This window comes from Magallana gigas, chromosome 9 (genome assembly GCF_963853765.1).
Source record: "Magallana gigas chromosome 9, xbMagGiga1.1, whole genome shotgun sequence".
Taxonomy (NCBI): Eukaryota; Metazoa; Mollusca; class Bivalvia; order Ostreida; family Ostreidae; genus Magallana; species Magallana gigas.
Genome location: NC_088861.1, coordinates 2384129 through 2411113, shown reverse-complemented (window position 1 = coordinate 2411113; position 26985 = coordinate 2384129). Strand labels below are relative to the sequence as shown.

The window sequence follows — 26985 nt, the reverse complement described above, 5'->3', positions numbered from 1 at the left end:
GAAAATGTGAAAAGTTTACAGACGGACGGACAGACAGACAGACGGACGGACGGACGGACGACGGACAACGGGTGATCAGAAAAGCTCACTTGAACCTTCGGTTCAGGTGAGCTAAAAACAGCTTTGTGCCAAGCTTAGTATAAATTGGTGATGTAGTTTTAAGAAAAAAACCAGTAGGAAATTGCAAAAAGTTTATGACAACATATGAATTGTGATCAGCTAAGTTCACATGTGTGTGTTCTTATATATACATGCATTAAAGCAAGATTCAAATCTTTCAAAAAATGAGTTTTAACAAGTATGCCAATTGCACAAAGCTTCAGATGATTGAGAAAAAAATACAACATAAAAGAACTTGAGTTTGATATAAGACAACAAGTTTGAGCGAAGTTGAGCTGACTGGTCTCTTCATTTACCAAAAACCCCAAAACTTCATGTCATAAAATATTCCATTTTCTTTTCATTAAAATAGATTGCAATTGCTTTCAGCCATTCTTCCACAGATAAATCATAATACTTGCATAGTTGTAATTTCTGAAAAAGTAAAGCTTTTCAATAAAAATATATACTGGTACAGGCATACTGAAAACCTAGAAACAAAAAATACACACACACAAATGATGATAAATAATTTCATTCCTCGACTCCCATCTAACGTGTTTGATTGTTCATCTTGTTCTTCCTCCCATAATTTCACGTATTCCACACTACAGTAAAACCTTGTAGACAGTTAACACACACCTTACACACTTATAACGTATTCATGCTTAGAGTGAAGTCAGTTTCATTTTCCAAATTCTTAAATCATACAATTAGCTTTACAGAAAAAAAAATCATGTTTAAAGCAAATCACAAACTGTTCATCCCTTGCACATTTTAATGAGATTATTTCACTTAACAAACTTATTTTATTAATATTATAATAAGCAATTTCAATTAAATTGTTGGTGTGGGTCTGTGATCAAAACAGCTGAATTATAAATAGCTAATGGTTATTTCTCCAAAGAATTTGTTTTATTAAGCAATGTTAATAAGATAAATGTTTAACAAGTGAAAAGGTGTCAATGTAACAGCAAACCAGGTTTTCTTTTCTGTGAACTGTATCCATAATCCATGTCAAACCTGAATTGATAAACACTACCTACTGTATCCAGTGAAATGGATACCTTATATGCAATATTTTGCCAAAAAATGACAGCCAAAAGCTGATATTTTTTTCATAAATTATCAGAAATCAAAATCCTAGCAATATGTACACCTCTGATATAAGTACAATTGATCTGCAAAAGAACAAATTCCTATCTTGAAAACTGTAGGAGGAGTTATCCGTACAATAAGGGTACCCTTTTGGCAGCGGCCCACCCACCTGCCTGTCATTTTCACCATTTCAATAACCGGATTTTTCCGTTGGAAAACCCGGTTTAAAATATTGAAAACTCTGATTACACTTACACATTGCAAGATAAGCATGAAAAGATGTAGAAACATATATATGTACTGTATTTGAGAGCACTAACAGAATCACAGTCTTTATGAGATTAAAGATTGAGATACGCATAGTATAGAGTACTATAAAAATATCACAAATACTTGTTATCTTAGCACAATATTGGAAAAAATCGTTCAATAAAAATATCACAAATACTAGTTATCTTAGCAAAAAATTGGAAAAAATTGTTCAACTATTAAATAAATCTAACGAGTCTTTAACGTGGTTTTGATGTACTAGTCACCTTTTCTAAACATTCAATTCCAGATTGCAGTTTTATTAAGTGTCATACAAAAGGTCAAGTTCCCCATTGTACATTCAGTACCATACACATTTTGAGGTCCTTTTGCATTAGGCCTTCTTAAATATCACAAAGGATACAGACAATTCCTGCTTTGCACTTTGACTCAGAAATCCATCGTAGCTAAGCCATATTTGTACATGCCTTGTCAAAGCATTGCATATCCCTTATTAAACCATAACATGTCCCTGGTTTAACCATTGCATAATTCTGGTTAAATCATTGCATATTCCTGGTTAAACCATTGCATATTACTGGTTAAAACATTGCATGTTCCTGGTTAAACCATTGCATATCCCTGGTTATAAACCACATATCCTTGGTTAAACCATTGCATATCCCTGACTGCCACACTGGAGAGCTACCATCAAACGTTCCTTTAATTCAGATTTACTGGGATATTCAGGTAATTTCAGTAGATTGATGCTGAAATACGAAAACATATTTGACAAATGAAGATGATAATAATAGTTTTCAACCGCATTTTATGAAAATAATCTGCATGTAAATGGTCAACATATACATTCAGAATTAATTAAGACAGTCAAACCTCAATTGCTCAAACCATGAAAAATATTACCAAGATGAAATACCATGTGATATCATATAAAAACTGAACACCGCTGGTAAATAGGCACGGTCTGCCATATTTTTCTCTCACCACCGTTATCCCTACAACCCCTATATAAGCTGGAAACCTTTTAGCAGTTCAAAGTATTTCGCTGTAGATGTCTTACCTGTGTGGGCGTACATCTTGCCGCGCCGTGTTGCTCGGTCGCGATGATATTATCAAGTTTTACGCACTTTTTTCAAGCCACGAGAATACTAACATCAATTAACTGGTCAAAAATATAATTTACAAACAGAATATGCACATAAAATAAGAATAAAATGCATAAATTCCAAAGACCACGAGAGGAATACTACACATCAGCCACGAGTTTCAGGTGTGCAAACGGGTGTAACAAAATCGAAGAGTTTATATACCAGGTATCTGTGTGATGGTGCCTTTTTACGAGCAGTGTTCAGCTTTAAGGTTAAAATACACATCAAATAAACAGCTCGATGGGTTCAAAGTTACTTTGACATACCCATTATAACTGATAAACAGTATATCAGGTTTTTTCCGCTTGTATCCAATTTCCGCTTCGTTCACGACAATTTCCGAATCGCGGAAAATAAATCAGCATAAATTTATTCAAAGTTTTGTTTTTGCAATAGAGTTCTCTCTTTCCTGATAATAATACTGTACAGTGAACTATGTTCAATTAGTTTAGTTAGAGGTACAAATTGCAGGATTGGAGAACAAGCGCCAGATAATAAATTTGTAAGCCTCGTTGTTTATTTAATAATCCATTGACAAGCTAATTAAAACGGTCGCTTTCCTTGCATAAACCAATGTCTAATTATACCTGAGCTACTGGTGTATGTAATGGTACATGATCTATTTATCTATGACTGTTTGTGTCTCTGAAAATAATAATCGGTAAATATTTCACATTAAGGAAATCGTGTATTTGGTTTCATTGTCCGAAAGAGCGCCTATTTAGATACTTTACCCCTCTATCCTCACAGGTTTAAACAATCATGAATTATATTTTCAATGTGACTTTGAAATAGTGAAAATTTGATTCGCGTAAATTTTATATACCGTCTTAGGCTCTGATTGGTGGAAAAAACATGACGCGAAAAAAAACTGATATACGGTATCCATGTTTAAAATACAGGAACCAAAGTTCAACTGTACAGAAAAAACTTACAACAGAGTTGATTGACAAAAACATTGACAAAGGACTGTACACATAACATAGAGCGTACCAGGTACTGGCTGTGGGCAGGAGCTGGGGTTGGTAGGTGACCTGACTGATGGTGAACTTCTGTGGCCCCCCACCACCACCCAAATGAGAGAAGCCACCAAATGGGACACGGGAGCTGAAACAAAGCAGAGAGCAGATAACACCTATAACAATGACGAATCTTATCATTCCTACAACAGAATTCAACAAATGGGTGAATCATAGTATCCAAATGGCACATAGGAGTTTAAGCACAGGAAATAGCTGATAAACAACGGATGATGTATCAAACATTTTGTCACTCCTAGAACAGACTAATAACCTATAAATAATTTACATATTGTAGAATGTATTACATGTACCTTCCTGTACAGAACTGTAGCAATAGTACTCTGTCTTGTTGACTTAGCTCTTCTACAACTTCCCAGAACCACTAGGTGATAAAAAAATAAAAGAAGCATCGTTAATTAATGTGTAAGATGTTACGCTTATTGTAAAGTAGAAAAATATATACAGAAAATATCTCGTCTAATAATTTAGATAACAATTCACATTACAATAATGTGAGAACTATTGTGGGTTCATACTAGATGCATTTGCAATCCTACAATATTTTAAAACAAAATACATCATAATATGAAAGAACAACTTAAAAAAATATAATTAAAATGTTATTTTTTTATGTTAAACAAGAATCACACATTAAGATACTACATAAAATATCAGTGAAACACTCTGATTTTCAATTGATTAACTTCTGTACAGGGGGATAGTAACAGAGGCCTCGCTGTGCAGGTACCTGTATTTGAGGGCAGGCATCGTCATATCCACTGTACTCCGTGTATCGTCTCCAGTCCTCGATGTTTATCTCGGGTAGTCCAGACAACATCAGCTCCTGTCAATCAAATGTCATCTAATGTAGTTATGCATGAACAGTACAAATTGTCCAATATTGGCAAATATCAGTGTGGAAAAAATATGGCAGTTCACCAAACTTATAAAACCATTTGTCATGATAAAACATATCTTGATGTATCTTGGGACAATTAAGAGCAATTATCAGGAACTTATGTCTTGATTTTCACCCTTTTTTAGCAGGGAAGGGATGGGAAAACTTTTTAAGGATCATGCTGTAAAGTTGTTTATCACTGAAAGTACACAATCTCTATATATAGACAATGATCAATGGTAACTACCAATTCAAACTCATCAAACATCTGTACAAGGGCCTGTGGTATAAACTCGTGGAATCCGGACAGGAAGCTGTCGATCTGTGGCTGGATGGCTCGGGTCATCCGGAGTTCTGTAACCAGCTGTACATACTCAGTCTGGATAAAGTATTACAGAGTGTATAATAAACATATCACTGTCAGTATCATGCAGACTTAGGGCAGTTTAGTGTTACATATTTGGTGACTGTTGTAAAAATCCATAATAGAAATAATGAAAAATGAATTACAGCGAACTACGTAGAAGCGCTTAATGGGTGTAAACTCCAGAAAAGTTTCTACGTAATGTTTTGACTGACCATTGTCCAATCAGATCATAGAAGGCATAGTTGAGACAATACCGCCCGTGACTTGAGAGAGAGAGAAAGAGAGAGAGAGAGAGAGAGTTAACTTGTTAATGGAGTAAATTATTGATGACGCAGATGTGCAAACTATAGATCTATCAATAGTTATAAAGTGACAAATCAAGGTCTAGTATATCTTATAAATTTATGTAACTTTGAAATGTTTTGAAATTCTTTAACCGGGGAATGATGATGTCTATATATACTAGTAGATAATGGGATGAAGTAATGTCAAATATCGAAGACTATACGAATATTTAAGAAACTGTTTTCATTACAAGTGTTACCGGTAGTATTCTAATCAAAGTTGTAACCAGATAGCCGTATATATATGAAATATAATTTTATGATTGTATTCTGCTTTACGTTAATTAGTCATTAGCTTGTTGTGCACTCTATACTAGATAAGTGTATAGTGAACAATGTTAAAGGTCACTGACCTAAAAGGACAATTGTGTAGTTAGAATTCGTTGTGTTAGCGGAATGACCAGGAAGAATAAAACTCTCGATGATGATTGGACTTTGGAAAGCGGTCAACGGATGCAAGACTCTTAATTGTAATTAACCTTTAACAATGGACTTCGTTTATAAGTCACTTATGAACTGTGACCCAAAAGGATGTATTAACAATTGCTTATTCTTATAATTGATTTTTATGCTTATGATTGATTAAGAAATTGTAGAATGATTTTAGACCACTATACAATTACTGTGCTTAATAAATATCATAAAACATGAACTGACGTATGATTTCAAAAGTCTAAAGAATAACAACAGAAAGATCAAAAAGTATGCAGAATCTTCCTGGAATTAAACATAGGTTGTAAATTTACTTTGTATAAAAACTTTCTCCATGGTTACTCAGTGTGAGACATTCTTTACCTAAGGACGAATTTGTCCGCCATTGTTTTATTTTTCCACTAAGCATCCGCCTGCATTGCCTTTCTGTTTCACTGTATCTAAATTTATAACTGATCATTTGTTCGCATTTCAAAATATTTAATGCCTGTTTTTTCAGACTCCATGCCAGGAAATTTAGTTTGTTAGTTACGTGTATGAAGATACTGTTGTCGACGGCCAAAGAAATTTTCACAATCATTCTTTAAAACATTTTAAAGTTACACCGAAAAAGGATATGTATAGCAATGAACTTGATTTCATTTTGCTCGATTTTATTTCAATTTGTAGTTTTCGTTTCGTTTTGGTCTTGATTGGCATCATCTATAATTTAATCAATTCTCTCTCTCTCTCTCTCTCTCTCTCATTCAAATCTTGAGCGGCAATGTCTTAACTCTGCCCAGCTAAGATCTGATTGGACAAAGGTCAGCCAAAACATTATGTAGAAACTTTTCTGGAGTTTACACCTATTAAACGCTTCTACGTAGTTCGCTATAATAAAGAAAACTGATATAGCTATGTATGGCATATCTATATACTGTGTAATTAGACTACAAAATTGACAAAATACCGGTATACTGTTATAAAGAATCCTCACATTATTTATAATCTCCAAGACTAGTAATTTGATTTCTTTTTCATTTATGCTGTTTTTACCTTGTTTTTTTTCAGCGATTCATATCGTGACTTTTCTTGTATTGTTATGCCCCTACCTTATTTTTCTCAGTGACAGGAATGGTGGCACCCCCTTGTTTCAGTGCCACTTCCTGCATGGCTCCAAACACATCGGTCTCCACAGAGAAAGTCAGGTCAAGACCAATGTTGTCTATATTATGATCCAGGATCCACTATCAAAAGAAAACAGAGAGAAAAGACATGAAATATTTGTAGCATATATCCAAAGACGTAAATAACAGAGACTGGCAACTGATTGAAATCTCGCGAAATCCCGCGGTCCCTATTGTAAAGTGTTCCGAGTTTAAATCAGTATCTTTCTAATAAACAATCATATTGAAATATAAACAGCTAAAATCTATTGCCAAAACGTTCAAAATATTATATTTTCATGAGTTTATGTCATATAAACAATATTAAAAGAGGAGTTTTAGGAGGCAGTTGGCTACTCGTCGTCAGAGATTTCGCCGATGTTTTATAGCTGCCCAATATATTTTCTATACATTAATCTTATTTTTTTATTTTTTGTTTCAAAAATGTCTAAAACCTATGCACACTTTTCATTAAAACAATATACTTTTGGTTTAAGACCATTATCTCCATTTACTAACTAAAGATATAGTTCTCAAAGTAAGGTTCGTCCCGTACCATTTTCAACAACAAAACACGCTAATGGTGGAGTTGCCAATCTCTGTTATTTATGTCTCTGATATTTAACTGAACACAAATTTCTTTTTATTACCATCTTTTTTAAAGAATGTTCATTGTTCTAATCAGCATTACCCTGGGGATGTGCAATATAAAATACTACATGAAGAACCAATAATATACACATACATTTTCATAAATCATAAGTATAGTATACAGACCTGTAGATTCTTTGCATACTCTGGATCAATAGAGGCGACATCAGTGTAGTTCACAGGGATACCTGACAGATGGAGTAAGTCAAGGTTAAAGTAAATTCAAAACTGATTTCATTTTGTTTTTTTCATTTTCAAGCCTAGATTCTGTTTTTATTATTCTTTATAATATCAATTGTAAAGGTAAATTTACAATTATACAATATAAACTGGATTTACTAAGAAAGTTTTAACTCATTTTATTTTCTCCACATCTGCCCTCATTGTCATAATTAAGGTCAGACAACACGTTCCTCAATTTTAGATAACTTTCTCCAGGAATTTGTTAATGGTTTACTACTACTTTGACAAGCTTTCTTGCAAAAAATTAGGGTACCTTACCAGGCATTTCTGCAAAATACTAGAGTATGCAATATCCTATATAATCTTCTTGAAAATACACATGAATTTCTGATATAAAAATAAATACATCTACAGCACAGCGAAATCACTATATAAGAACAATATCTCCGCCGGAGCGGGGCTTTGAACTCACGACCTATAGAACCTATACACTCTTGGCAGTGAGCCGCCACAGTTCTAACCACTCGACCATCTAGACATATAACCATATCCAAGTAAATTTTGATCATTTTTAAAGTAATTATAAAATTAGTATTTTTTATTGGAACTCTTTATTACGAGGAGATACAAAAAAGATTTTTGAGGAACGTGTCGTCTGACCTTAAGGCTTTAAATGAGGCTAATTCAAAATGTAAGCATTACATGTATATTTCAAACATCGCAAAGGCTATGATCCCTACCAAGGATGTGCTTGTAGAACGACCTGGTGAAGTAAACACTCAGAAGATGTTGATGATACAGCGCCAGTCCCAGGGTCTGTCCCGCAAAACGAAAGTAGTTCAGGTGGTCAGGGTTAATGGCCGAGTTACTATTGGGCTGGAAGGTACACCCTGTAACACGCAATGAACACAACTTGTTAAAGGAGTTCTGATTGGTTATTAAGCTGTGTGTAAATTTTTGTACACCCTTCGGAAGCCAATAGGAAATAAGGCAAGGCCTGCAGCCCCAGTGTGTATGGAATACTGTGGAATCATTTTGCAAGTTTGTGGGGATGTAAATTTGTGTATTCTCTTTTACCAACATAATAAAATGTGAGTTTATAACCCTAAATTATGAATTCGCAGGAATGCTTATATTCATAAATAAAGTTCCCACAAATTGCACGAAAATTGAGCCACCATGAAATCTAATAATTAACATTACTATCAAGAGTAAATCCAGTTGTACGGTGTACATCCTTGAATGGATCTGAATCAATAACTAATATCACATGTTATAACTATTTGTTTATTGATTATTTTATCTAAGGATTTAAACCAAAATAAAATATGACAAAAGTACAACTACACATAATTGATAAGTATTATAATCTATGCAATTAAAAGTAAATCTACACATACCAAGGTAATTGATTAATATTATTATATCTGCAATTGTTTTTTTATATGAATGAACATTCCAATTTACATACCATCAGCTGACTGGGTGAACAGAGCATAGTCTGGGTTGAGAATTTCCCGGGATAAGACATCAAACCATTCTCTTACAACACCTGAACCCTGTACAAGCAAATCAATGCATGTTAAAAGCAGAATGCTGACCAGCTCTACTTGTTAAAGCATTTTTAATAAATATTAATGGGTTCAATTTCCATTATTTATGTATAGATGAAAAAAAGTAAAGGTTCATGAAAATACTGACTTTTAATTTTTTTTTTACAACAATCATCTATTTCTCCATCTATTTATAATAATTCAACTTTTAAACTACTCACCATATCATTTATTTAAAAAAAAACCATCAAGATGAATCTAGACACCTACATGAACATCTATGGTACATCTAAATAATGTATTTATATTGAAGACCCCCTCTCTCTCTCCCCCCCCCCCCAGGCATCTACTAACCATGCCCTCCTCCCCTTGGAATCGGATGGCCAGTCCCTTCTTCAGTTTTTCCAGGGGCTGTTTGATTAGACCCTCACAGCTGCTGTGAAACATCCTCTCTGTAAACCAGCAAACAAAAAGAATTAGGGTATAAAAATCAAATTTCATTTTTAGTCTAGTCAATTCTAGGTAAGGTATGCTAACAAATATCTACAGTAGTTGAAACGGAGTCAAGGCATTATGCTATTATAAACTAATTTTTGTTGAATACTTTTGCAATTTTTCAATATGAAGTGGCTTTAATCTGTTAGTCATGATATTCTTACAGTATGCCATGGCTAACAGTACCTGTATTTTGTTCATGAGTCAAGGTTTTACATCATTACATGTAACGCTATTATGTAAATATAAGCACAAAATTGATACTGTTCAAGTTTTTCAGTATCAAGTTGTCTTCATCCTCAAACAATGATCTTCAGGTCAAACTCTGTCAACACAACACAATACAATCTACAACAACAGCTGAGGATGTGTCTTACCTCTGTTGATCACAAGAACATCATTATCATCAGGTGGAGAGTGGATGATTTCTCTGTTAGACCCCTCCCTGTCCAAGTTATCATAGAACCAACGCCTCCGGGATTCAAAGGGCTGGGAATCAAATGACAAGGGGACCAGTTTTAAACTGGTAGTAACAGTAAAAAATAGTAAATTACTATTTTTTACTGTTACTACAAACTTAAATAGCAAGGTAATTGCCTCTGTAATCTTTTGAATTTTGTTCACTATGGTTGATGGTTGTTACGCAGCAATGTTAAGGCGTCCCGATGCTAAAATACGGCTGGAAAACGATATGATTTTGATCATCGCAAAAATACTTTGACCGGGAGTATTTCTTAAAATCTATGTTACGTTAATTGACACCGGTGTTAAACATTATTATTTGATGCATTTTGTGACGTCATATGTTCTTTGTAATCACGTGACGGGCGAATCCTAGTATTGCAAATGATCTTTTTAAATCGCATCGGCGCAGGTGATTAATGACATTAAATCAAATATATTTTTAAGAAAAATTCTTTGTTAAGTCATATACTTTGAAGTTATTGCTCGGGAAAGAAATAAATATTACGTTTATCGAAATATTGTTGAAACATTCCAGAAAATCATCAAAATAATGCACATTTTTACTAATCAAAAGCGATTTACAAAAAATTGGGGTTAATCCGTAGGTTTCCGTAGCACGATTCACATTGGTACTTATATTCTCTACCAATTTTACGTAAAATATTCTAAAATTATGTTGATCTTCCACCTGCGCCAAGCTGTTTTTACATGCATTATAATTTCTTCATTCAGTTGTTTACACGTAGCAGGGAGAGTCTCCAAACCACTAGTTTATAAATTGTCTTTTACTTATAACGAAGCTTTACAACTGCCGATTATTTGATACTGGTTTTTAATATGAATGAATTCTGTACGTCCAGCATTAATGGCAGCATCTATGTAAAGGAAACATGCGGTTTTATAGTGGTTTGATGTAATTCACTTTTAACGTTGAGATACATTCCCTGGGAACTATCGACAGGAATGCAGATCGTGACGTCAAAGTTAATTATGACGTCATATCGTATGAAGTACAGACAATTGACTTTCTACACATCGCTGTAAAATCCATCGGGAAGCCTTAACATGCCCGCGTAGACCAGTATCATTTTGTTATGCATTTGCAAGAGAAAACTGCATCTTTACCTTACTTATATTTTACCGTAAAAACAAGGATGTATTGAAGGAAGAGCAATTTTAAATTGTTATGAACATGATTTATTATTTCTGATAAGTTTATAATAAAACATTGAAATTTGTGGAATGAAATAAACTTTTAAGCATGAATTTGTTATGAGTGTGTTTGCTGAAATATATAACTTACTGTAAAATTACCAAATATAACCAGGATTAAAGCATTTTCAGATATCATTCTCACCTGGGCCCTGATGATGTGCAGGAACTGGGACATGAGTTCCGGACATTCCAGCAGAAAATGGAAGTGATCAAATATCACCTCAGGACTCCTGTAACAACAAATTAAAGCATACAGGTGATACGTGTTATAATCAATTTGTTTTTATGTTTTATACTTCAAAATTTACTTCCAAACAAATTCAATCCAAATTGTAGGTCATTCAATAATAAGCACACAGCAGTTTAGAATCCTGCAATTCATAAGTCAGTAGTTTTCATGAACTTATACAGGGAAGACTACATAAAAGTCACTAAAGAGAAATAATGCTGATAAAATCTCTGTAAGTGTATGTGCTATTCCTTTAACCACAGAAACATATACCATAGCAAATTCTGCTGTTACCTTGCAACAAGAAGTTTTAGTTCTTTGTTATGCTGACAAACAAATTCAATAAACCTGGGAGATGTCATTCTGAAATACAAATATTCAATAGGTTTACATTTCTGCTACATGTAGTAACATCAAATTACTTAACTATGAATCAGGCTTATTTAGTCTTATATGGTTTTTACAGCAATAAGTTGTTTCATTACTTACTGAGGATGACCGTGTTGACAAGTACAGCAAATATAAAACGCGTGGATGACCCCGCAAATCCGTGGGAGAATAACCCCCACCACATCTTGATCCACACAGAGACTCTTCAGGATCCCCTCCTGATCACATGACCTCGGATCCACCCCTCTGATGTACTCACTGACTGACACAGCCACTTTATCACCACCATCAGAGTTCTCTTCCTTATCTTTGGGAGACTGATCCTGATGTTGTGTGTTTTCATTGTCTGTTGATTCGGAAGTCTTCCCTGATTGGGAGTCGCTGTCTTTGTTGAATTCTAATCGTAACAGGCACAGCCAATCAGCAAGCAGCTGCCATAATGCTTCAAGGGGCTAAAAAACAAATTTGGTGAATACCGGTATATATAAACGATTGTTTTATCTATGGAAAATGTAAACCTAATTAATTATATAATGGACTATTTCATCCATGTTAAATTTTTATATTCAGTGCATGTATAAACCTAAAAATTTCATGCAGTCATTTTTACGACTACTATATATATAGGAACAGATTAGGAAAAGAAACTACACGTATGTAGAATAATGCTTATCTATCAAATATCAAATAAATATGGATGAGTGAATCAATAATTAGACACACTTACCCCAAACACCTCTGTAGCTTTCGGGGACTGGGGTTTGACCCCCAGCAGTCCTCTGGGTGTGTTGGGGGAGGAGGGGGAGGGTGGGGATTTGTAGATGTGGGTGTACAGCTTACACAGCACCCTCACACTCTTCAGTAGACAGGACACCTGGGTCTCTACATTGCTGGACACACTGCATAAAGTCAAAATGAATTTGGATATGTAGAAAACAAGAATTCTTAAGCACTTATGGAGTACAATTTTTCATCATGAATTTTAATATAAAATCAATCTCTTCAACAACTGCAATTACAACTACCAAAATCGATTGACGATCCAATCTTTTCTCCATTGAATAACGTATAATTTACTGACCTCAGTAAATTGTGACCTATCACTGAGGCTTCCTCTGAGAGAGAAGTCAGCACTCGGTCTGCTATTCCACTGCCTTGACTGGTGACATGCTTCAGAACTTTAAAATACTACAGAAAAAAATACAATTTGGAAATTTCAGACATTTACTTTTAATCAATGTATATTAAAACAAGGGATTTTGATTTGTAATAACCATGATTTGTTTACATATCTGATAAGTTTATATAATAGTACAATCTTTAATAATACGGGGAATGAAACTGACTTAGCTGAGCATGAATATGTTCATACATGTAACAAATTTGCTGTAACCATGTTTTATTGTAATGATAAACTTAGCTGTAGGTCAGTAGTTCCCGGTCTGAAAAAAATTGGATTGACATTCTGGGATCTACAGTGCCTCCCAAATTAAAACTGAAATTTACAGCGCAAAAAATTGTGCAAAACTAGGGCAAATTTTTGTGCGCTATAAATTGCAATCGGCCATCTGAATTTTTTCAGACCAGGAGCTACAGACCTGCAGCTACATGTATGGTAAACTAGCATAGCATCATGATAAAGTTTTGTTTAAAAATCGCCCCATAAGAGATTTGTGAAAGTGATTGATTGGAGGTGACAAAGGTTACCTCTGGCTCTTTGATCTTCTGACTCCTGACACTGGTAATGAGTTGTTCCAGTAGATTGGGGACATATTTTAGAAGGATGCTGCACGTCTCATTGTAACCACCCTGTCATCAAAAACAGCCATTGTTGCTATAAAATATTTTCTACTCAGAGATTTATTATTGTATCAATGGTTGATAATTCTTGATTGAGTCTTATCAATCATTTATGCATGACACTTGGTTAAAAAAAATAAGGCAGTCATGGAGATCAATTCAAATGTTTAACATTGAGATTCATCACTGAAAATACATGGCATTATATTTTGAAGAATGTGTGATAAATGTATACCATTATTAACCATTACCATTACCATCATTAAACACCATTTTATTTAAGTTCATGGTCAATTTTTGAGTTTACAGTCAAATACATCCATTGTTTTAAATATATACAGTCAAACTTCGTTATCTCGAACTAGATGGGACTGTTAAAAATCTTCGAGATATCCGAGTATTCAAGATATTGAGGGTAAATACCTAAACAAGAGGCCCAGGGGCCACATCGCTCACCTGAGCAACAATGGCATTAATTCTGATCAAATTAGCATTACAGTATCAAAATATCCTGACAATTGAGTACAGTAGATCTTGCTAAAAAAAATTAAAAATCTGCCAATTTTATCCACCTCTTATTTTTTGGTAAATACCAAGCCCCGTTTGTTGTTGTAACTGTAAGAAGATTTTTCTCTATTCCTATATACCCCCCCCCCCCCTCCCATTTCGTGGCCCCACTTTTCTCTTGGGAATCATGGTTTCATCAAACATAAATCTGCATAACCTGTGCTTTCACACTAAGTACTGAGTTTTGGACCGAAAACTTTCCCAGAATATCTTTAAAGATTTTCTCTATATCTTCCTATGTAAAAATTGATCCCCCAATTGTGGCCCCACCCTATCCCCGGGGACCATGATTTGAACAAACTTGAATCTACACTATCTGAGGATGCTTCCACTCAAATTTGAGCTTTCTTGGCCTAAGAATTTTTGAGAAGAAGATTTTTAAATATTTTATCTATATATTCCTATGTAAAACTTGATCCCCTAATTGTGGCCCCACCCTACCCCCGGGGATCATGATTTGAACAAACTTGAATCTACACTTCCTGAGGATGCTTCCATTTTAATTTGAGCTTTTCTGGCCTAATAGTTTTTGAGAAAAAGATTTTTAAAGATTTTCTCTATATATTCCTATGTAAAACTTGTTCCCCCTCTTGTGGCCCCACCCTCCCCCCGGGGACCATGATTTGAACAAACTTGAATCTACTCTATCTGAGGATGCCTCCAATCAAGTTTGAGCTTTTCTGGCCTAATAGTTTTTGAGAAGAAGATTTTTCAAAAATTTCTCTATATACTCCTATGTTAAACTTGATCCCCCTCTTGTGGCCCCTCCCTACCCCCGGGGACCATGATTTGAACAAACTTGAATCTACACTTCCTGAAGATGCTTCCATTTTAATTTGAGCTTTTCTGGCCTAATAGTTTTTGAGAAGAAGATTTTTAAAGATTTTCTCTATATATTCCTATGTAAAACTTGATCCCCCAATTGTGGCCCCACCTACCCCCAGGGACCATGACTTGAATAAACTTGAACAATACTACCTGAGGATGCTCCCATTTTAATTTGAGCTTTTCTGGCCTGATAGTTTTTGAGAAGAAGATTTTTAAATATTTTCTCTATATATTCCTATGTAAAACTTGATCCCCCAATTGTGGCCCCTCCCTACCCCCGGGGACCATGATTTGAACAAACTTGAATCTACACTACCTGAGGATGCTCCCATTTTAATTTGAGCTTTTCTGGCCTGATAGTTTTTGAGAAAAAGATTTTTAAAGATTTTCTCTATATATTCCTATGTAAAACTTGTTCCCCCTCTTGTGGCCCCACCCTCCCCCCGGGGACCATGATTTGAACAAACTTGAATCTACTCTATCTGAGGATGCCTCCAATCAAGTTTGAGCTTTTCTGGCCTAATAGTTTTTGAGAAGAAGATTTTTCAAAAATTTCTCTATATACTCCTATGTTAAACTTGATCCCCCTCTTGTGGCCCCTCCCTACCCCCGGGGACCATGATTTGAACAAACTTGAATCTACACTTCCTGAAGATGCTTCCATTTTAATTTGAGCTTTTCTGGCCTAATAGTTTTTGAGAAGAAGATTTTTAAAGATTTTCTCTATATATTCCTATGTAAAACTTGATCCCCCTCTTGTGGCCCCACCTACCCCCAGGGACCATGACTTGAATAAACTTGAACAATACTACCTGAGGATGCTCCCATATTAATTTGAGCTTTTCTGGCCTGATAGTTTTTGAGAAAAAGATTTTTAAAGATTTTCTCTATATATTCCTATGTAAAACTTGATCCCCCAATTGTGGCCCCTCCCTACCCCCGGGGACCATGATTTGAACAAACTTGAATCTACACTACCTGAGGATGCTCCCATTTTAATTTGAGCTTTTCTGGCCTGATAGTTTTTGAGAAAAAGATTTTTAAAGATTTTCTCTATATATTCCTATGTAAAACTTGATCCCCCAATTGTGGCCCCTCCCTACCCCCACGGGGACCATGATTTGAACAAACTTGAATCTACACTACCTGATGATGCCTCCACACAAGTTTAACCTTTTCCGGTCGAATAGTTTTTGAGAAGAAGATTTTTGAAAAATACCAACAAATTTTCAATAATTCTCAAATATCTCCCCTTTAAAGAGGGCGTGGCACTTCATTTGAACAAACTTGAATCCCCTTCACCTAGTGGTGCTTAGTGCCAAATTTGGTTGAAATCTGCCCAGTGGTTCTTTAGAAGAAGATGAAAATGTGAAAAGTTTACGACGACGACGACAACGACGACAGACAACGGACAAATTGTGATCAGAAAAGCTCACTTGAGCCTTTGGCTCAGGTGAGCTAAAAATAAGGGGTTGGGACTTATAAAACACTTCGTCATATCCATTGTATTTGAGAAATCAGTGTTCAAGATATCCAAGTTCAACTGTATCAGCATGCGTAAACACTGGGATAAGGTGTGTGTGTATTCAGAGTAATTGGAGTACATCATAAAATAATGTTCTTCTTTTCTTGCAGGTACAGTGTATATTGAAAGTATTAAATGCTACTGCTTTATGTATATTCAATGTTTGGGGAGAATTTGTAACAGACCATTCCTCTTTGTAAATGTAAATATCTGAGTAGGTGTTTAGGGGTTTAGGGAGCTTCAAGACATTCATGCTTAAAATCAACATACTGAATATCATTATTTATATTATAATTTTTTCTCATTTTACATAGCACTTTGTGTAATTTTTATACATAGTGTATTCAAAATGCTTTTACTTGAATCATATGCTGTAATAAAAATAAAAGCACAAACACAGAAATCAATAGATATACTATACGATATAAACCATACCATATATTCTTCCCCTGTCACAAACTTAGAAATTCATACATTGAACTCCTTATGTATGAAAATGTCAAAGCGAAAAAAAAGTCATGGTAAAATCACAGAGAATACACTGTTTTTAATTACAGTATACTTGTACATTTCTGGTGCTGGCATTATACAAATACAAGAATAAACTCACTTCCAAACAGAGGTCAAGAGGGGTTTTCCCAAAGTTATCCACAGCGAACTTGGCGCCCCTCCTCAGTAGGATGTCTAAACTGTCATGCTGGCCGTGACTATCAGGAATCAGAGAGAAATCATCAGGGAATATACTAAATCTGTCCTGTTTTAGCATACTGTAGAATCATTAGAATTCGTGGTGGCTCAATTTTCGTGGTATTCGTGGGTAACCCTCCCCCACGAATTTAAATCCTCAACGAAAGAAATTTTAGATGGAGTTATCTTTGTTACTGAAACAGTAACCGATGCATCCATGAAAATTACATCCCAACGAATGAGCAAAAAAGTCACACTCCACGAAAATTGGCTCCCACGAATTTAAATGATTCCACAGTACATGATTGTATATACACTGACTATATACAAAACAATTCAGAAATCAATGTCATGCATCATACAAGAGGTGCAATGCATGTAATGCTATTTCAGGAAAACACACTTATAACAAAGTGCCAGGGAAAGGCTTTGTTATAAGCGTAATTCATTATATATCCGTCAAGTTTACAACATGTTATTAGGTCATGGGGAATGAAAAGCACTTCGTTGTAACCTTTAATTCATTATAAGCGTGTTCGCTATAACCGTGTTTTACTGTAGTAAGATTTTAAAATACCGTAATCGCAAAGTCTAATCATCTGAACTTTTTTCAATTGCTTAATCTTAAGTTAATCAAAGAGTTAGAATTAAAGCATCCTGTAACAAGGTTCTACAATTGTAATCTATATCCTTATTAGGTGCGATGGTATTTTATTATTGTCCAACTCATTGTGTTTTCTACTGAATATTGTGGATTAACATATTAATGCTGTGTCATTTACCTGCAGGCAAAGTGAAGAGGAGTCCATCCATTGTGATTAGCTCGATTGATGTCCGCTCCATGGTCCAGTAAGCAAATCACAGTCTGTGTGAGCAAAGACATTATTTTAGAATACATGTACATAAAGCTGATTTTACAATACATAGCAATGGGTTGCAGGAACTCTGAGCCTGTACAATGTCTGAACATTATGCTACTTACAGATTTGTGTCCATTCTGACAGGCTACATGTAGCGCTGTTTGTCCCTGGGCATCCTGAAATATAAATACACTTTTAATGCATTATTTCTTAACTTTAATAAACATACACTGTATGTAGGTTATATACATACATAATGAATTAATTCACAGCTCAACTGCTAAATTTTAGTTCATAAATGCATGTACATCCTACAGATATTGTCAATATATCTCTTGGTCTAATATCCATAATTTTAAAACATGCAATTGCTCTCCCTTCCTCGTATCTCTCTGTCCTCTTTGTCCTATCTCTTTTTCCCAAACCCTCCCCCCTCTCTCTCTCTTTTCTCTCTCTTCTTTTTTTTCTCTCTCTCTGGTATAACCATACCTCCACATCAACATCAGGGACAAAGGCAAACAGATCATGTAACACCTCGGTTCTCCCATTGACTGCCAACCAGTGTATCTGTAACAACAAACCAATCATGTTAATTATAGCTAACTTTTGTGACACTGCAATTCACTGCAGGAAAATTCCACTTTTCATGGGACAGAGCAACCTAAACACAGGATAACTGATCACATGTTAACTGCCTGTAATTCAGCAACCTATAGTATATATTACAGGATAACTGATCACAAGTTACCTCCCTGTAACACAGCAACCTAAAAATTACAGGATTTTTACATTATATTAAATTAACCTTTTTTTTTTGTTTAACCAATTCAATAACAATTGACACACTAATTATTCCAATAAGAATGAAAATAAGTAAAAAAAAAAATCAAACAAATCATCAAATACATGTCCTTAATTAAATTTGGGGAAATTTATGATTAAGTATTGAATCACTGAAAAAATTCATTATGAAAAATATTTAGTATATGGAATATGATAATAGTTCAATGATTTTTAGTAATCTTCCTAACTTGACCCTGTACCATCGATAGTGTGGGGAACAATGGGTAGTGGCCAGCTTCATATCTATCTGTACATCAGTGTGTAATTGAAAGTAATTGAAAAGTAATTGGAATTACATTCATTTTTTGAAAGTAATTAATTAAATTACCATTACATGTAATTGAAAATTTGACCAATTACACATTACTTACAATTACATCAAAATTTGTAATTAACTACACTCAATTACCATTCCAAATTACCATTACCCCATCCCTGCAGGATAACTGATCACAAGTTACCTCACTGTAACACAGCAACCTAAAAATTACAGGATAACTGATCGCAAGTTACCTCCCTGTAACACAGCAACCTAAAAATTACAGGATAACTGATCACAAGTTACCTCCCTGTAACACAGCAACCTAAAAATTACAGGATAACTGATCAAAAGTTACCTCCCTGTAACACAGCAACCTAAAAATTACAGGATAACTGATCACAAGTTACCTCCCTGTAACACAGCAACCTAAAAATTACAGGATAACTGATCAAAAGTTTACTCTTTACAGTACACGGAAATCAGGACAGGATAAATATAATCACAGATTACAAATTAATGACAAAGCAACATTAGTTCAGGATAACTTAACCAATATTGATACAATGGACCCTAACCTTAACAATTATTTCTGTACTAGATGCTTACTGTTGTCAGTCCTTCATTGTTTCTGATGTTCACATCAGCATTGTACTCCAAAAGTTTGTCAATACACCTCTTTTGTCTGAAATTACAACAAATCTTGTGAAATAAATGCATTGTCAACAGTTTTAATGAAAAATAATTTCATTAATATACAAATGTCTATTTATTTTTTTGATGAAAAGTAACCCTCACCCTAAAAAAATACACAAAATAATTCAAAACTAATTATGCCTTGCACAAAATAACAATAAGCTTTAATTCTTATTAAAATGGTGCATTTGAATGATAAACCCCATTCTAAATCCTATGCTTTGCATTTAAATGGTAAAACTACTAACTACTTATTACCCGTTCCTAGCCGCCAGATGTAGCGGAGTGCATCCAGACACGTCCTGTCTGTTGACTTCTATTCCCTTCTTTAGTAGAATCAGCAAACAGTCGTACGACCCACAGCTGTAATGTAGGTAACATGATAACATGATCTGCAAGACTGATTTACAATAAGGTGAAAACACAGAAACAAAATTAAAGCAAACTTTTCTGACAGATTGATTGACCATTAATGCAAAAATACAGATGATTTCTTTTTTTTCAATGATATTTCTACTCTTGTTTAACACCAATAAACAAAATCTTTCGTAAGATTATGATGAATTTACAATATTTTACTCCGACCTGCTGATATCTGCTGATATTCTTAATATTTTCAATTAAAAAAAAGTGATTTGACAAAATGCTTACTTTGCGGCAATGTGCAGCAAATTTCTATGTCCTCTGCCAGGTGCAAAATTGATGTTAAACTTGGAGTTTGAAAGAAGATCTGACACTGACCTGTGTAAAGTTAATTTATAAAAAATGCTTAAAAAGTTACATCTTAATATATATTCAACCCTGCATCCATTCTTTAATACACCGTCCCAAAGTTTTTCTTCAGTCACTTTTGGAAAAAAAAACCATTCTGAGACCTTTCAGTAAAGAACAGTACATATACTGTTATTGAAATACTGAACAATAAAATAAAATAAAATCCCAATATTTTTTCAGGATTTTTTTTTACTAATATGTCACCACTTTTAAGAAAATGATTAGCAAGGATGAAAACAAATTTCTTACAGGGAATGAAACATTGATATATCTGATTCAAAAAGAACATTTTTGCACAATTTTTCAACATCATCACTTACATACTTTTATGATATTTGCAAAGTGAAATTCTAATAGGCTCGAAACATTGAATAAAAAGTAATGGAAAAGAAACCTTGCAAAAAGTAAAAATTCAAGCAAATAACAATGATGTTCACAATAAACACAACATAAATGCAATAACATTATTAATTAAAGTATGCATGTATCTACAAAATATCGATCTTCAAAAAATATGAACACCGAGTCACCCACCTGTACTGATTTGCAATTACCATGGACATGAGCATGTAAAATGCAGATTTCTCATCTAAAAAATAAGAGCTTTTAATTAGAGATATTATGCAGTTCATTAAGTAATGATGTGAACTTACGTATTCATCTACAGTACATCAAAGAGGACCATTTTTCATACATTAACAACATTTATAACCTGTTAACGAGGGAGGTTATAACCTAAATATAATTTTTTCTGGTTATATACATGTAAAGTTGTCTATATTTCTGGTATGTAAAATGGCACATGTAATTAGTGTGATGCCAGAGAACAATATGTAAACTTATCAACTTATGACTGTCTAAATCCGCTTATGTTTGACAAATCTCTTAACTTATTCTAAAGCCACTAGCTGACTATACAGTGAATCATACCCTTTGGTAGCTCTACAGTCCTTGCACTTCTCAAAGAAGCAGCTAAATCTTTCAGGAATTCCATGTCGCCTTTCGTCGCTTCCTACTTCATCATCTCTAAAATAAAATTGGCGCTCTCTAGTCTTTGGAAATAAAAATTAGTGTAGAAATGAAAATTTAATTTGCGGATAAATACGAAACTTGATAATATGATGATTGTAAAAATGGTATCTTTTAAATAACTTGATAGCATCTTATGTATATTGTGATAAATTAGTATGTATTTTGATTTTATGGTAGGGTTTTTAAATTTAAGGTAAACTATGTTAAATTTCATTTGTTTTCAAATTTATCCGAATAACATATATTTGTCTGTTAACTAAGGTAATCAAACGAATATTCGGACTGAATCGGAGAAACGAAAGCTTGTGGTAAGTAAAGTAAATTATGAATTATCTAATAAACAGGTGTTATGTTATCTGTACGAACAGATTACTTTTTACACCAAGAAGTTATATATTTAGTTAATTGAGTCAACACGTTACACTGTAAAGAAATTTAAAATCAAACTCAAAGATTGGTGTATCATTCTTTCGAATTTCCTCAGAAAATGATATTTTTACAATATTACCATGTCTCTTTAAACACTACCTTGACCGGATAGTCGGTCGCCAAAGACGATAGTATATTCTTCTGGAAAGTAATTTTTCAAAGTTGTAATTTTGTTTTGTCATGGAACCACAGGGGTTGTGTAAAAAAAAAAATCACTAAAAAAGTGGGTACCTCAGAGGAAAAATAACAACGCCTGAAAGGATGATGCCATCTTGGATACCGCCTCGCTTCATCTGCTTATTTCTCATTTAAATTGTTTAAACTTAGCTGCAATAATGTAGCCCTCTCCCGATTTTTTTTTTTTTTTTTTTGGGAGAGCCAAATCATATTCCTTTATGATTCTTTTTTTGAGGTATCACCTCTGGTTTAGTTCTTTTTTACACCAACATTAAGAAACTTTTTGATTTCTCGCCTAAACACTCAAAATTGACAACTCCTTGGTTTCTCTAGAAAGGGAAGATACAGCACTTGAGATCTAGCTCTGTCATACGATTGGTTATGGGAAAAGCCAAGGATTTGTCCATTTCAGATGTTTACGCAAAAGTAGGATAAACTTTGTTGATGTAGTTGCAAATAGAATTAAATTGGAGGTGAGATCCTAAAGAAAAATTATTCATAAAGGAAAAAAAATGGTGGCAACTTTCCAGTTTAATTTTTTTAAACGTGAAATTAGCTGATGAAGCAAAGTGGTACCCAAGATGGCATTGTCCCTTGTTCAAGTTGTTATTTTTCCTCCTAGGTACCAACTTTTTTAACAATGTTTTTTTTCTAAACAAGCCTCTGTGATAGAGAAAGAAGTTTGACATAGTTATAAATCGGCTGTAATCAGGTGGTAATAGTTCAGGTAATAAATCATGTGACAGTCAGACCAGTGCTAATAACCTGGCAGATAGGTCACTGGGTAGAGCACCTGACTGAAGATTCGGAGGACCCAGTTCGAATCCTAATCTGTCCATATTTATTTTTTTCATTTTCACATTTTGTGCAGTGCCAACCCTTGGAACTTGGAGCTAGCTGCTAGGGGAAAAAACCTGGGGGTGATCTTTAAGGGCGAAGATCATTTAAGATGGAAAGGAATGTGATGACCAGACTGGTTTGAATACCAGCTGGCACCAGATAGTTCAGTGGGTAGAGCACCTTACTAGAGACTAGGGGCCTGCTGGTTTGAATCTGCATCGGATTCGTCTTTATTTCTCCCATCTATACAATAACATATTATCAATATATCTTGTGAAAACCACTTATTAGTCCCCTACCGGTTTCACCGGAGGGGACTAAAGCTTTCCTCTGCGTCCGTCAGTCCGTCCGTCTGTCCATCCGTCCGTCCGTCCGTCCGTCTGTCTGTCCCACTTCAGTTTTCCACACTTTTTTTCTTTATGCAATTGAGAAATAATATGGAACTTGCTGAACAGCTTCAAAATGTAAAACTACAGATCAAGTTTACACTTTTGTAGCGTCTGATTGACATATTTTCGAGAAAATTAATTTTTTATATTCCAATTTTTTAATGTTCCGGTTCGTTATCGGGTTCAGTGTGTATTGAATAAACGAGGCCAGTATGTAGTCAGTAATAATATCGTGCGTTACTTGTACCATTCCTTTTATCATATCTAACAAACAAATAAATTCTGTAAAATAGTGTCAAGCATTGTGTTGTAAATTTAATCGGCAGGTTTTTTTTTTGTATTATTACAATCGGGTTCGTTGTCGGGTTAGGCTGTTTAACTGTTTGGTTTGATTCGGGGTACAGAAGACAGTAAGAAATGATATTCTGCATAACAGTGCATTGTTTTCACAAATTTTTACCAGCGAATACAGATTAGACTTGGCGAAATTACAGGAGATGATTTTACCTATTTTGTATTTAATTTCTATATCAACTATATAGTTTTAATTTCCTCTGTTCTTTTATCTCTGATTAAAGCATGACATCTCGTTTACAATAGCTCTGAAATAGTTGTGTGCTTGGAAGCTTTCATAGAATAATACAAACCGGTAGGGGAAGTGTATTGCTTATGCAATACTCTTAGAATGCTTGTTTTGTTTGATTCAGAAACAACTGTTTGGTTCTTGTTTTGTTTATGATGCAAATATATACTTGATCACAGTCAGGAGGTCTAAAGTTGCATAAATCATAAATTAACCAAGCATAAAGCAGATTTAAACTACAGCTGTATGATTGACAAAAAAAGTTATTCCAATCATTTTACACTTTTACCCGATGAATATTATACCTTACATTTATATATAATTACTGGCTAAGAGACATACAATAGCAAGTTAACATGTATCATCTCCCAGCAGAGATGAGGTGAAGAAGGGGGAAAAATTAGGAGGACAGGTCGATAACTTGTGGGTTTTTTCTAACCATTAAAAAATAAGTATTTTATTACACAGTTTTAAGAAAACAATTTGTTGATGATGCACCTAGAGTTTGCTGTTAAAAGAAGTTTGAGTAATCTGACTTAGAATTTAACAATTTGATAAATACCTGAAGAGTTCTGAGATAAAATATGAAAAAATTTGAATGCTCTGGTGAATAGTTTAATGACTTCAGAAAAAAGTTTAAAGATGTTTTCTATATTAGTAACAATATATAAACAGAGTTAATTTTTTCCCATCGATATTAGAAAAGCATTGAAATGGCCTTGCGTGACCATCCAGCCCTTGAAATCATGCAAAAAGTTTTTTTTCTGTGCATGTAGTGTAATGCTTCTTTCTACTTGTCCACGTTCATGATAGTGTGGCGCATCAAACAAAAGTATTATATGGTTACCTTGACTGAAAATCTAATTATCCCTGCACAGTTGTAAAGATTTGAAGTTATTAAGGTCACCTGGCTGATTGTTTTTGACTTATTAGCTGATTTAGCCCTGTTTTGGTCACACCCTTCATTTGCCGTATTTTTTATATATCTAGATTATGTTGCGTGCATAAAGTTTTATAAATATATCATATTTAATTTTCTGAGGCTACTTATGAAGAAACTTGTTTACCCTTGACCAATAAACTTTCGACTTGGAAATCGACTTTTAAAAAACAAAAATAATGCAAGAATTAAAAAGAAAAAACATTTGAAAACCAACAAATTTAAAAAGAAATGTATGCTAATGAAAGATTATTAATAAAGATATGTTGATCAAGTCATTTACTTATTTTCATTAGGTAGGGAGAGGGCAAATGAACAAGTATTCAAAGGTGTCTTGAGTGATAACTGTATCTATAGAGAAAAAAAAAATTAGAATGGGCGAGTAAAAATTGTAAGGTTCATGATTGAAATAATATAAAAGATAATGATAAGCTTTCATTGATATGTGGTTTGTCCAGTGACATACACTATATATACTTTACTTAATAAGGACAATCACATATTGTATTTTCTGGCTGCATGATCATATAGAGTCTTGTTTAAGTTTGCATTTGCCATTTTCATTCAAAGAGATCTGAATTACGTGTGTAAATTGTCACACAAGATATGTACCGGTATTACTCAACAAATGCTTTTGTTCGAAAAAATAAAACTACAATATAAGTTGTATATTTTTGGTTTTTTTATTATGATAAACTGATATGCTGAAATTATGCTGTAATAGATTTTCTGTCTCTAATTTTTTTTTTTCCTCTATCATGTACGTATTATCAACATGATCATTCTGGCAATTAAATACTGTAGTGGATACACTTAGGTCTCAATTTACTGTTCACATTTTACTTATTTATACATATAAGGTTTAAAATTCACATTTATGCTTGCCTGATCTCAGTAATATCCAATGATATATAGCCAATAAGTTCATCCCCTGAATGCATGTCACATTTCAAATAAAGTTGAAACGCTGTTATCTTTAGATTTGACAATGGTTATGACTCTAAGATATTTTATTTTTCTAGAAAGGGTTGTGACGCAGCTAAAAATTTTCAAATGGCTCATTTGGCCACAGATTAATTTCTTTCATGATTATTAATTAACTTTTAGATGAATTAAGTTTGAATCAATGAAGTTCAGTTAATTAAAAGTGGGGGGCCTTTTCTTCCAGATGATTTTGTGCAAATATTTGCATGTAAAATTGGATACCTCAATTACATGTACATGTAAATCTGCAAGCTGATGCCAGATCAATAATATAATCAAAGCAAAGGTCACACAATATTATGTAAGTTTTTCAGTTAGCTGCATAAATGTTTGTCGATGATAAATAGAAGCTTTGTCAACATTTTTGTTTTTTTCCCATCTCAGTGCTAAGATAATTACATACATTACATGTAAGTATGTGCGTGCTTCCTAACCCGAACAAGTCATTATGATAAGTTTAACCATGTACCATTGTTTGTAATCGATTGGCAAATGGTAGGAATTGTCAGTGACCTGTGAGCGCGTAATATCCCAAAGATTGTTTGGTAGTCAAAAGAATAGTCTGGGTAAAATCAATAGTTGTGAATGTTGTTATGTAAATGACACTGTTGACTCTGAAGGACAGTTTATTGACTGCTATCCCTGATTGACGTCAATGCCAGAGTGGCCTCCCTTGTCCGCGATTTGGTAGATGTCTATATACATTTGTGTATTGATTTGTTTGTGCGAGGACGAGAGTTAATGCTTTACTTATATTGATCTCTGATC

At 34.1% G+C, this 26985-nt stretch overlaps 1 protein-coding gene across 1 annotated transcript; it reads right to left on the bottom strand.

The window, feature by feature from the left end:
* Positions 1-118: 118 nt before the first annotated feature.
* LOC105334061 (E3 ubiquitin-protein ligase HACE1) lies at positions 119-21892 on the bottom strand. The gene is made up of 26 exons (XM_034475922.2): positions 21774-21892; positions 21378-21432; positions 20721-20810; positions 20328-20432; positions 19983-20058; positions 18761-18838; positions 18394-18447; positions 18194-18276; positions 17335-17431; positions 13712-13813; positions 13086-13192; positions 12732-12903; positions 12104-12456; positions 11909-11977; positions 11528-11615; positions 10083-10194; positions 9565-9662; positions 9129-9216; positions 8398-8547; positions 7601-7662; positions 6770-6904; positions 4783-4914; positions 4386-4481; positions 3949-4019; positions 3609-3722; positions 119-2216 (listed from the first exon to the last, which is right to left on the bottom strand). Exons 1-26 carry the CDS (start codon positions 21835-21837, stop codon positions 2114-2116), a joined length of 2754 nt encoding a protein of 917 aa, XP_034331813.2. The 5' UTR covers positions 21838-21892; the 3' UTR covers positions 119-2113.
* Positions 21893-26985: the final 5093 nt, after the last annotated feature.